This window comes from Gopherus evgoodei, chromosome 3 (genome assembly GCF_007399415.2).
Source record: "Gopherus evgoodei ecotype Sinaloan lineage chromosome 3, rGopEvg1_v1.p, whole genome shotgun sequence".
Taxonomy (NCBI): Eukaryota; Metazoa; Chordata; order Testudines; family Testudinidae; genus Gopherus; species Gopherus evgoodei.
In genome coordinates, this window is record NC_044324.1 from 3,655,783 (window position 1) to 3,667,574 (window position 11,792).

At 49.7% G+C, this 11,792-nt stretch overlaps 1 protein-coding gene across 1 annotated transcript; it reads left to right on the forward strand.

Moving 5' to 3' along the window:
• Nucleotides 1-6,348: 6,348 nt before the first annotated feature.
• LOC115647768 (aquaporin-5-like) lies at nt 6,349-11,534 on the forward strand. The gene is made up of 5 exons (XM_030554544.1): nt 6,349-6,781; nt 8,165-8,329; nt 8,610-8,693; nt 9,245-9,426; nt 10,720-11,534. Exons 1-5 carry the CDS (start codon nt 6,419-6,421, stop codon nt 10,829-10,831), a joined length of 906 nt encoding a protein of 301 aa, XP_030410404.1. The 5' UTR covers nt 6,349-6,418; the 3' UTR covers nt 10,832-11,534.
• Nucleotides 11,535-11,792: the final 258 nt, after the last annotated feature.

The following is an 11,792-nucleotide window of genomic DNA, read 5'->3' on the forward strand; positions in this document are numbered from 1 at the left end:
ATCTTGAGGACCCAGCATACAAAACTTTCACCAGAATATGGCAATGGGGCAAGCTGTCTTAGGTTTTTCTTGGCTTAACAGACCTGGTTTTTCCTTCGCTTTACTTTCTACTCATGATCCACATAACTGGGGGAGTGTGATTATTATGAATTCTGCTGTTTCCAATCCATATTCATCTAGGACCTTAGGGATGTCAGTTTCCTGCCTGCTCAGAACTTGGGGGGGGGGGGCAGTAGAGCAAGTCCCTGATTCTTAAGTTAAAGGGGAATCTCCTCAAGCTTTTAACAGAATAGGGAATAGAACACATGCAGTTCTGATTCCAAATCACTTTGCAGAATGTGTCCCTGTATGGACTGCCAGAATGCAGTTACTGCGGGGGTGGAACACAGCAGCTGTTAGCAATGCTACAAATGGGTTTTCACAAGTCAATATAAACCGCAAGGAGGTGGAATGCAACTCATCGAGTTGAAATTTGGCTAGCAAACTCCCTAAACCTTGCACACAAAAAACGTTCTGGGATTTGCAGTGAACATGAAGGGAGTCCTGGCTTCAGTGATCCATGTGGCTAGCTAGGGGCTTTGTGCCACCCAGTGAGCTCAGCTGTTATATATCAACAGCACATCAGCTTCCCGCAGTCCAGAGCTCAGAGCCTGCACCCTCTTAGAGCCTTTGGGGGAGTTTGGGGGGTGTGTGTGTGTTTGTTTTTGGTTTTTTGCTCTAGATGAGCAGGCTGACATGGGAAAAGATGTATAAATCTGGAATTATTCCCATTCAAACCCAAGGCATTTACACCAGCATCCCTGAGATCAAAATCTGGCCTTTGACCTTGTTAATGGTTTAACAAAAAATGAAAAATTGCCAAGTGACACATACTCTGTTGAAAGCCTCCTGGCCTGGCTTCTTATGTCTGGTTTTGTAAGCAAGTAGTTTTTAAGTGAGGGGAAACTTGAGATCTGCAAGACAAATCAGACTCCTGGAAGGGGGACAGCTGTCTGGGAAGGGTAAGAACTACTGCCCTGGAGAAGGGCTCTGTTTATTTACTGAATGTGTGTGACTCTCTGGCTTGCGAAAGCCAAAGGGGTAGAGTCAAGCATGTGTGTGTTTGCAGACTACAGGCCAGCTTTGCTTTCCAAAAAGCTCTGCCAATGCACCTCACTTGCAATATGCCTGAACCCACCCTGCACAGCTCTATCTCCCCCCCCACCGCACCCCCAGCACCTCCCTTCTACTCCAGCCCTGAGCTCCCCCAATACTTTTGTCCTACAGCATCCCCTGCTATTCAAATCCTGTCCCACCGCCATGGTGCTGCCAGTCCTTTGCTATGCACCCACCCAGCTCTGCCAGTGCACCTCACTGCTGCGGTCCCAGTCCTGGACTCCTCTGCCAGCCTTCCCAGCGGCACCAGCTGTTATTCCAAACCTAGGCATCCTTCAAGCTCTGCCAATGTGCATTACCCAGCTCATTCCAGCGCCAAGCTCTCCTGCAGCGCTGCCAGCCAACCTCGACCCTGCTCAGCCTCTTCGGAGCTAAGACAGCAAAGCCGTGTGGTGTGGGGAACATGCCCAAATACCCACTGGGCACGAGGCTGCAACCCAGCCAAACCCATTCCACTAGGGTGCTTAGACAGGATTTGAAGTCCAGCTAGGAGGCAAGAAGTGACTTAATCTCCCTTCCCCACAACCACCCAGATATGACCAGAACAGCAGCAAACAGGAAAATATTTTCCCTTTAGAGCAGTGGCTCTCAATCTTCCCAGACAACTATCCCCCTTTCAGGAGTCTGATGTGTCTTGCGTACCCCTAAGTTTCACCTCACTTAAAAACTACCTGCTTACAAAATCAGACCTGAAAATACAATATAGAAGTGTCCCAGCGCATTAGTACTGGAAAATGGCTACAAGAGAGTTTGCTGCTGCTCTGATCCTATCCGGCAGGTGAGTGATTGTGAGGTGCACTGGCAGAGGTTTTTGGAAAGCAAAGCTGGCCTGTAGCCTGCAAACACACACATGCTTGACTCTACCTTGGCTTTCGCAAGCCAGAGAGTCACACACATTCAGTAAGTAAACAGAGGCCTTCGCCACCTCTGCAGCTGAGTGTTTGCAAGCCCAGAGTACACTGGGCAGGAGAGGGGGCTGGAGAGGTGCTATTGAGTGTTACCAGGGGCTGTTCTGCACAAAGGCAGGGGAATTCTGCTACTGGGCTTTCCTCTCAGCCACAGCCAATTCTCCCATGTCTGTTCCTTACAGGGACCCTCCTCCCACCCACCCCCTTCCCTGTCTGAGACCCGAGATACCTCTAGGGTACTAGTTCTCACCCTTCCCAGACTGCTGTCCCCCTTCCAGGAGTCTGGTTTGTCTTGCAGACCCCAAGTTTCCCCTCACTTAAAAACTACTTGCTTACAAAACCAGACACAAAAATACAAACACGCCCAGTGCACTCGTACTGAAAAATGGCCTTCCTTTCTCATTTTTACCATCCAATTATAAAATACATCGATTGGAATCTAAATCTTGTACTTGCATTTCAGTGCACAGTACAAAAAGTAGTATAAACAAGTCATTGTCTATATGAAATTGTAGTTGGTGCTGACTCTGCTACTGCTTTTTATGGTGCCTGTTGTAAAACTAGGCAAAGATCTAGAGGTGAGTCGAGGTACCCCCTGGAAGACCTGCATACCCCTGATTGAGAATCACTGCTCTAGGGTCCCCCCGACCATTGCTCCTGGGTAGATGCAGCCAGATATCAGAGACATGGAGGTGAAGGTGCTGATCAGCACAGAGCCGTCAAGGTGCAAAGTAATCCCTGCTCTATAACACATTCTGAGGGCATCTCTTCCAGATAAGTGGCATCCAGAAGAAAAAATCACAATGGATACTAGCAGTAGTGGGTACGGGAGCGGAACTGACATTCAGGGTAGCCTGGCTAGCCACCATGGCACCTGGTTCATTGTAGCCTAAGATACATGCTGCCATCTAGGAAGGAGTATGGCAAAAAGGGATCTAGAGATTATAGTGGACCACAAGCTAAATATGAGTCAACAGTGTGATGCTGTTGCAAAAAAAGCAAACGTGATTCTGGGATGCATTAACAGGTGTGTTGTGAGCAAGACACGAGAAGTCATTCTTCTGCTCTACTCTGCGCTGATTAGGCCTCAGCTGGAGTATTGTGTCCAGTTCTGTGCACCGCATTTCAAGACAGATGTGGAGAAATTGGAGAGGGTCCAGAGAAGAGCAACAAGAATGATTAAAGGTCTTGAGAATGTTAGGCCTAAATAAAAATATAGCAGACAAAACCAGGTATGCCAACCTAACCAAAGTCAGGCTAACAAAGGTTTGTGGGTAATTCCTGAGTGAAAAACACTAAAAAGCAGCAGCATGTTTTACAAGCGCTGGAAAAAAGTAAAATTAAAAAAAAGCTGCATTTTTGGCATAGTACCAAATGTGCTGTGTTAAGGCAGCTCCTTCAAAAAACTAATAAGAGCCCTAGTTTCCCAGCCTCCTTGTTTTCGCTCCCTGGTTTTGTTCTTTGTTTGTTTTTAACTCCCCTACATTTCTTACTTTAGGCATGCATGTATACTAAAGGTGTCTATTTTCTAGTTGTTAAAAAAAGGGGGTGGGATGCTCCAGTAAATAATTTATAACGCAACAAAACTGTCTATATAGGCTTATACTAAAATGTAAAGAGCAGGCTGGTTCTCTCGGGAGACGAGCTGCTCTCTGTTGATGTGTGCACTTGTCAATAAAGAGCTTTTGATCGAACCTTGCTGGTGTTGCCTGTCTCTCTCGCGGTCAGACAACGAACTTTGCCGTCTGGGGGTTAGAGTCCCTGACAAGAACATGACCTACGAAGGAAGGCTGAAAGAAGTGGGTTTGTTTAGTTTGGAAAAGAGAAGACTGAGAAGGGACATGATAGCAGTTTTCAGGTATCTAAAAGGGTGTCATAAGAAGATGGGAGAAAACTTGTTATCTTAGCCTCTAAGGATAAAACAAGAAACAAGACGTTTAGGCTGGACATTAGGAAAAAGTTCCTAACTGTCAGGGTAGTTAAACACTGGAATAAATTGCCTCAGGAGGTTGTGGAATCTCCATCTCTGGAGATATTTAAGACTAGGTTTGACAAATGTCTATCCGGGATGGTCTAGACAATATTTGGTCCTGCCATGAGGGCAAGGGACTGCACTCGCCCTCTAGAGGTCCCTTCCAGTCCTAGAATCTATGAATCTTGCAGAGCTCTCCCCCCACAGTCAGGGCCTGATTTTCAAAATAGCTCAGCTGCACACTCAGGCGCTGGATTTTCACAAGAGCTCTGCACCTCATCTGCTGATCTCCTTTTAAAAAATTTCTGGCCAGGAGAGTCACAGTGGGAGCCTGAAAATCTTGACCACCTTTAGGCACTTCTATAGAAGCGAAGCTCTTTGGCTTCAGCAGATGATCCAATTTCTTGGAACCTGGCCCCGAACTCTTTCTGAAATTCCCTGCATCTCTGTGCCCTGGCACTTACTTCAGAGCACAGCAAGAGACAACGGGTTTATGAGCAAGAGTTGTGGGCAGGTTGGACTAAATGCAGACAGGGCCAACAAAGAGAGGGGGTGGGGGGAAGCCGGTACAAATTACCGGGGCCCGGCTTCATCAGTCCTGTTTAGCCGGTCCGCCATTGCTGGCTGGGGCCCAAACCTGCTCTTGGCAGCCCTGAATGCAGACACTGCACAAGGACAACAGGAGCCAGGCCAGGATGCTTTCAGCAGAGGAGTATGCGTCACCTGGTAATTCCCGCCCCCCCCGCCCCTTTTTTAAAACCCATTAACAAAGTCAAGAGAGTTTGTGTGCAAGGTTTAAGGAGTTTGCTAGCCAAATTTCAACTCAATGAGCTGCATTCCACCTCCAGAAAATTCTCTCTGCGGTTTATATTTGACTGGTGAAAACTCATTTGTAGCATTGCTAATAGCTGCTGTGTTCCACCCCAGAGGTGGCTGCATTCTGGCAACCCATACAGGGACACAGTCTGCAAAGTGATTTGGAATCAGGTTCTATTCCCTATACTGTTAAAAGCTTGGAGAGATTCCCCTTTACATTAAGAATTAGGGACTTGCTCTACTGGGTGGAGCAAAGCCCCTAGTTCACATGGATCACTGAAGCCAGGATTCCCCTCATGTTCACTGAAAATCCCAGAACATTTTTTGTGTGTGGGATTTAGAGAGTTTCCTAGCTAAATTTCAATTCCACGAATTACATTCCACCTCCCTAAATTCTCTCTGCAGTTAATTTTTACTTGTGAAAACTCTTCTGTAGCGTTGAAGAGCAGAACCTGTAGAGCAGGGACTCTCAACCTTCCCAGACGACTGTCCCCCTTTTCAGGAGTTTGATTTGTCTTGCGTATCCCTAAGTTTCACCTCACTTAAAAACTACTTGCTTATAAAATCAGACATAAAAATACAAGTGTCCCAGCGCATTAGTACTGAAAAATTGCTTCCTTTTTCATTTTTACCATCTAATTATAAAATAAATCAATTGGAATGCAAATCTTGTACTTACATTTCAGTGTAGAGAATAGAGAGCAGTGTAAACAAAGCACTGTCTGTATGAAATTGTAGTTTGTACTGACTTCGCTAGTGCTTTTTACGTAGCCTGCTGTAAAACTAGGCAAAGATCTAGAGGAGTTGAGGTACGCCCCCAAGAAGACCTCTGTGTACCCCCAGGGCTACATCTATCCTGACGGAGAACCACTGCTTTAGAGAACTGGAGCCATGCAGGAGACTTGTCTGCAAAGCCTCAGCATTTGTTCTACATAACTGAAGTCCCAGTTCTAATCCCGGAGTTCCTCCTATGGATTGCTGGTCTGCACAATATAAATCTTCTAGCAAATCCCCCCCATCCCCACAAACATCCTGCATCAGCTAAGCACCAGGGCCCAGCTTCTAATCTCAGACATGCTGGTGTAAATCAGCAATGAGAATCACTCTGGACTGACACTGAGAGGAGAAAATGACCAGGAGAGCTTCCCCCAGCCAGGCAGTGAAACTGGCCAGAAATAAGGACTTTGCCACCTTAAATCTAAGGTGCTCCGCTTTCATAATAAAAGCAAGATCGAAAGAGGCAGACTGCTAGTTACGCAAGGTGTTATCTAACGACCACAAAGACATCAGATAGGGAGCTATTGTCTGGAGAGAAAAAAAGGAGAAACACTGCCAATCATCTGAGTCTTTCACTCCCTGAGAGGTGGTGAAGTTATTTTCAGCTCTAAACTTTTCCTGCTGCCCAGGAGGGCTGGCCAGTTCCTTGACTCCACCCACCACCTTGGTAATGCAGCTACCTGCTGCTCCTGTATATATATATCGCCCTGCGCATTGCTGTTGTCCGCAGAACCCAGACAGAAGAAGCCTGCCACTCTTTTCTCTCCAACTGCCCCGTCCCGATCCCACCATGTGTAAGGAAATTTGTACCATGGCTTTTCTGCGGGCCATCATGGCCGAGTTCCTAGCCACCATGATCTTCGTCTTCTTCGGCCTCAGCTCAGCCCTGAAGTGGCCCTCGGCCCTGCCGAGCATCTTGCAGATCTCCCTGGCTTTCGGCCTGGCCATCGGCACCTTGGTCCAGATGTTCGGTCACGTCAGCGGTGCGCACATCAACCCAGCAGTGACCATCGCTTTCTTGGTGGGGAACCACATCTCCTTCCTTCGGTCACTGTTCTACGTGGTGGCCCAGCTGGTGGGGGCCATCACTGGGGCAGGCATCCTTTACCTGGTGACCCCGATCAACACCCGTGGAAACCTGGCCGTCAACGCGGTAAGTCTCTTCCTGCCCACGGATAATTAATTATGCCCACGGCCTCAGCAACCCTACGCACGGGTTCCCGGCCTCGCGGGAGGAATCGGACCCACCACGAGGTGACTAAGGCCGGTTCACTCCGGCACTGGAGGTATCTATGTCCATGCATATAGAGAGAGATGGGAGCACCGTGCCGACAGCCTTAGCATAACTGGCACTGCACTGACAACACAGATTTATTGTGCTGTGCAATTAATGAGGCGGGTTTTTTTTTACCTAGTGCTTCTCTTACCCTGAGGGCTTTCAAATGAGCTTGACTCCAGCCTCTCTTCCTGGAGCCAGGGAGAACAGAGCAGGGAAAGGAGTTAAGCCAGGACTGGAGGGAAATCCACTTAAACCAGTACAGGGGAGGAGTTAGGAGCCCTTTAGACTAGTATGCCCAGTCAGAGGAAGGAGATTGGAAGACCCCTTAAACCAGTGTAGAGGGGAGGATAGGCACCACTTGGACCAGCATGAGGGTAGTTTTGGGAGCCCATCTGGGGGCCCTGGGAGATCTCTTAGATCAACAGTAGGCAGTGTGACCAGTTAGAGGCGGATTCCGGCCCCCTTTCAGACCACTCTGAGGTGGACCAGTTGTTGTGCAGGTGTTGATTCTTGGAGCCTTCAGCGTCGTAGGAGAGTTTTCAGGGGCTGTGTTTTCCTCACTGGTTGTTCTGTGCCCCTCCAAGCCCCTAAATGCCCCCCCTGGTCCTCCCCCCCCAAATAACTTTGGTCATCATGAGCCAAACTGTGCCTTGTGTCCCTTCATTTCACAGCACTTCCTCGCCACTTCCCCCTAACCGGGCCTGAGCGGCCCTCAACCCAGCCCAATGGGGCTGGATTCTTTTTCCATGCAGCTGGTAAGAGACGAAAACAGGTGCACCGACCGACCCCAGGTGGTGATGGCTCATCCCACCCCAATGGCATCCCCTCTAGATCCCCACTGTTCCCGCCCTCGAGTCCCCATACAGGGGGATCTTACCCCAGTCCCAGTCCTCACCTCCCCCTCCATGTATTGCTCACACCCTCACTCACTGAAGAGCAGATGGTCTCTGGCTGCTCTGGGGCAATCTGGGTCTTAGCAAAGGGAGAAATCTTAAGGTGATAAGTGATCTGTAAATGCCTAGAGGGAGAATTGCAGAGAGAAAGGGACTTCCAGAAAGATAGAGGGGGGTATATGGAGGATAGATAGATGGATAGATTGATAAGATAGACACAGTAGCATCTCCTCGCTAGGAATTTGGGCGGGGGGGGGGATCCCAGTCTCACTCTAAACAGCTCTGTGGTTTTTTAGGGGGTAGTAAAACCCCTCAGCTCGGCTCAGCTCAGCAGCCATTCACGATCCTTCTTGTTCATGTGCAGCTCAACAACAATACATCCCCAGGCCAGGCACTGGTGGTCGAGATCATCCTCACCTTCCAGCTGGCGATGTGCATCTTTGCCTCCACGGATAAACGCCGGACCGATGCCATAGGCTCCCCAGCATTGTCCATCGGCCTGTCGGTCACCCTGGGTCACCTGGTTGGGGTGAGTGACTGGGTCAACGGGCAGGAGAGCTGGCCATGGGAGAAGCTCCCAGCTACTCTCATCGCAACCTCTTCCAGTAGGGGGCACTGTAAGTAGCAGGGCTGAAGGGCAGGCTATGGGTGCGGGGGATGCACGAGGTGCTGTAGGGAGCAGGGCAGGAGCACTGACTGCGGCAGGAAGCCTCCAGTTACTCCAGTCACACCTGGAGCAATGCCCTGGTCGCAGAAGGACTAGAGCGAAGGGAAATGTGATCAGTCTTAATTCCCATGTCCCTTTACAGATCTACTTCACAGGCTGCTCCATGAACCCAGCCCGATCTTTTGCACCTGCTGTCGTAATGAAAAGATTCAGCACTGCTCATTGGGTAAGAATCTCCCACCAGTAACAGTAGCTCGCCGCATGGTGGAGAAGAGCTAGGGGTCTGCAGCACACTGGTTGTTGATTGGCAGGGGCTGGGCCACTTGTCGTTGGCAGCTCAAGAGCGAGGGAGGTCAGGGTTGAGGAAGCGAGGGGGTGTGTTTGAGTATAAGGAAATTGGGGTGGAGGGGAATCTGCTGGGAGATGACAACTGAAGGGGGCCATTAAGGAAGCACCTAGAGGCCAATGGCTCCACTGCACCAGGTGCTGTATGAACATGGAAGGAAAAATCCCCTGGGCTTTCTCATAGCTTGCTGTGGGGAAGCAGTGTGGTGTAGCAGATAGGAAAGCGGACTGGGACTCGGTACATGGGGATTCTGTTCTGGGCTCTAACACTGGCCTTCTGTGTGATTTGGGGCAAGTCACATCCCTGTGCCTCAACTTCCCCATCTGTAAACTGGGGATAATGATACCGCTCTTCATAAAACGCTTTGAGATCTACAGCTGAAAAGCGCTACGGCAGGATTAGAGATGATCATTCTACCCTTGGCTTCCCAGGTCTTCTGGTTCGGACCCATCATCGGTGCAATCCTGGCCTCCCTGCTTTACAACTACTTCCTGTTCCCCTATTCACTGAACGTCTCCGAGAGGGTAGCCATCGTGAAAGGCACCTACGAGCCAGAAGAAGAGTGGGAAGAGCAGAAGGAGCAAAGGACAAAGTCCATGGAGCTGACCTCCCCGTAAGAGTGATGGCTGGAAGGGAAAAACCAAAGAATAAGCCAAGACACTCAATCTGTAGCCTCACAACCCAAAGACCAATAGTCTCTATATGCAAAAGAAGGGTGCATGTGATATCTGTGTATATACCCTGCGACTGTGAGGGTGACTGATACAAATATTCCTGGCCAAAGAATAGAGACCCACACCCAGCAGAATGGGTCCCACCAACATCGGCCCTAGGCCAGACTGGCCCTGACCCAGTGTGCCTCAGAAGGTCTTGTCAATGGCTGGGGTGTGCCAGGATTTTTAGCGTTATGCAACTGTGCCTTAACTACTTGTCTTTGTCTTTGGAACGAGCCCCAGATCCGAACATTTCCCCCATCCAAACAGCCCCAGACTCTTTTTTTTTTGGCGGGGGGGGCATCGGTGGAGGTGATAACCTGGTCTGAATTTCACAGCTCACCTCAAATGGGTGTGGGTGATTTCCACTGATTTTTCTTTTAATGCTCCATGGGTACCCCGATGGGGTGGCAGGCAGCATTGTTGTAGCTGTGTTGGTCCCATGATATTACAGAGACAAGGTGGGTGAGGTAATCTCTTTTATTGGACCAACGTCTGTGGGTGACAGAGACCAGCTCCTGAGCTACACGGAGCTCTTCCTGAAGAAACTCAGATGTGAAAAACATTCCATGCACCTCAAAAGCTTGTCTCTCTCAGCTGTTACCTTGCCCGCCTTGTCTTTCACTTACAGAGTCAACATAACTGGGTCCCCATGTGATCCTGGATGATGGGAACATGGACCGTCCTCTGTAGGGTCAAGGAGCCATTCAGTAGCTCTTTGTGGGGTGGGAGTTTAACAAGGGTGGGTATCTCTTAAAGAGAGCCTGACCTGAAGGGATTGAATCTCCCATTTCTGTGGCCCCATAATTGGCTTTGGGGGTGCCGGGGGGGCAATTAAAAAGCCCATGAGAAACAAGCACAAGGCCTTTTGGATTATTCAGCTGCTGCTTTAGAAGAACGTGACTAGGCCTCACACCCGTGCATTTGGTATCGGGATGGGGGGGGGCTGGGATGATATCTTGATGATGTTCCCTTCCCGTGCCCTGCCCCGCCCCAGCAGCTGAAGGTCTCTGGGCTTCCCCCCTCAGCTGCCATTTGTGTGGGGCTATACCCCATGGTGCAGCAGAGATGGGAAGTAGGGGAGGGACAGATAAAGGGGAGCAGGGAACAGATGGAAGGAGATACAGCAAAGGTGGGGAAAGGCCAGGTGGATGGGTGAGATTAACAGGCCCAAGTCTTTCTGTCATCCCTAGGGCCCAGCATCTTCTTGGCGGGGCTGGAAATTCGATTGTTCCCCAGCCACGAAGCACAAGGTCACAACTGCCTAACTGGGAGGTAGCCCAAGGAGCCAGGAAAGGCCTGTAACCTCCACAGTCCAGGCCCCTGGTTTGCTCCATAGTCCTGACACCATATCCCGTAAGCCCCAACCGCACCCCCAGCTTCTGCTTATTTTCTTTCCCTTCCCTTCCCAAGCTTCTCCTGCGAATGACATAATACTGACTACGCTCTAAGGAATTAACCCGGGACAAGAGCCTTTCTCTGAATCCTCTCCAGCCTCTGCTGAGGCCCTTGGAAAGGGCAAGACAGCAAGTGAAAAGGAGTGAGGCTAGGTGGCTTGTTGTAGAGGATGCTGCTGCTGCTTCAGATGCGCTAATCTCCTCGCTAGTCTGCTGTGTCTTTACCTCCGTACAGCCGTATCCCAGGCCTTTCGCAAAAGGCCACGATACAAGCCAGAGACCTCATTCCTCGTGTGCCCAGGGCTCCCATTAAACCCCATGGAAGCATTGGGCACCTGGGGGGTGGGGGAGGAGACAGGGATGGGACGCGGTATAAAGGGCCAGCATGGCTGGTTTCGACAGACAGTTGCGGCAAATATATTTTTCCCGGGGCACATCCTACATCCCAAACCTTTATCCCCTGGGGGAAGCTGCTCTTTCCTGCATTGGCTGGTGTCGGTGAGTCCTGTTTATTTGGTGCATGAAGGATATGATTTTGGACTTTGTACTTGTATTATTGTATTATTTATTGTCAATAAAAGACACTACGGGTTAATCCTGAAAGCACAGTTGCCCCAGTGCCTGATCATTTTTGTTCCATGATGTGTTGCACTAACCCCAGGCAGCACCCCTACTAGGCTCTATTAAGCCCATTTTGCAGATGGGGAAATTGAGGTACAGCCGTGGGTTAACTTCCAGGGGAATTGTGGGCACTCAGCCCCTCTGCAAATTAGGTCCAAGGTGTGTCTTGGGGGGTAATTAAAAAAAAAGAAACTGGGACTGGAATTCTAAATGTGCTAAAAGGAAGCTGATGTTGTGCTAGGCCTGCT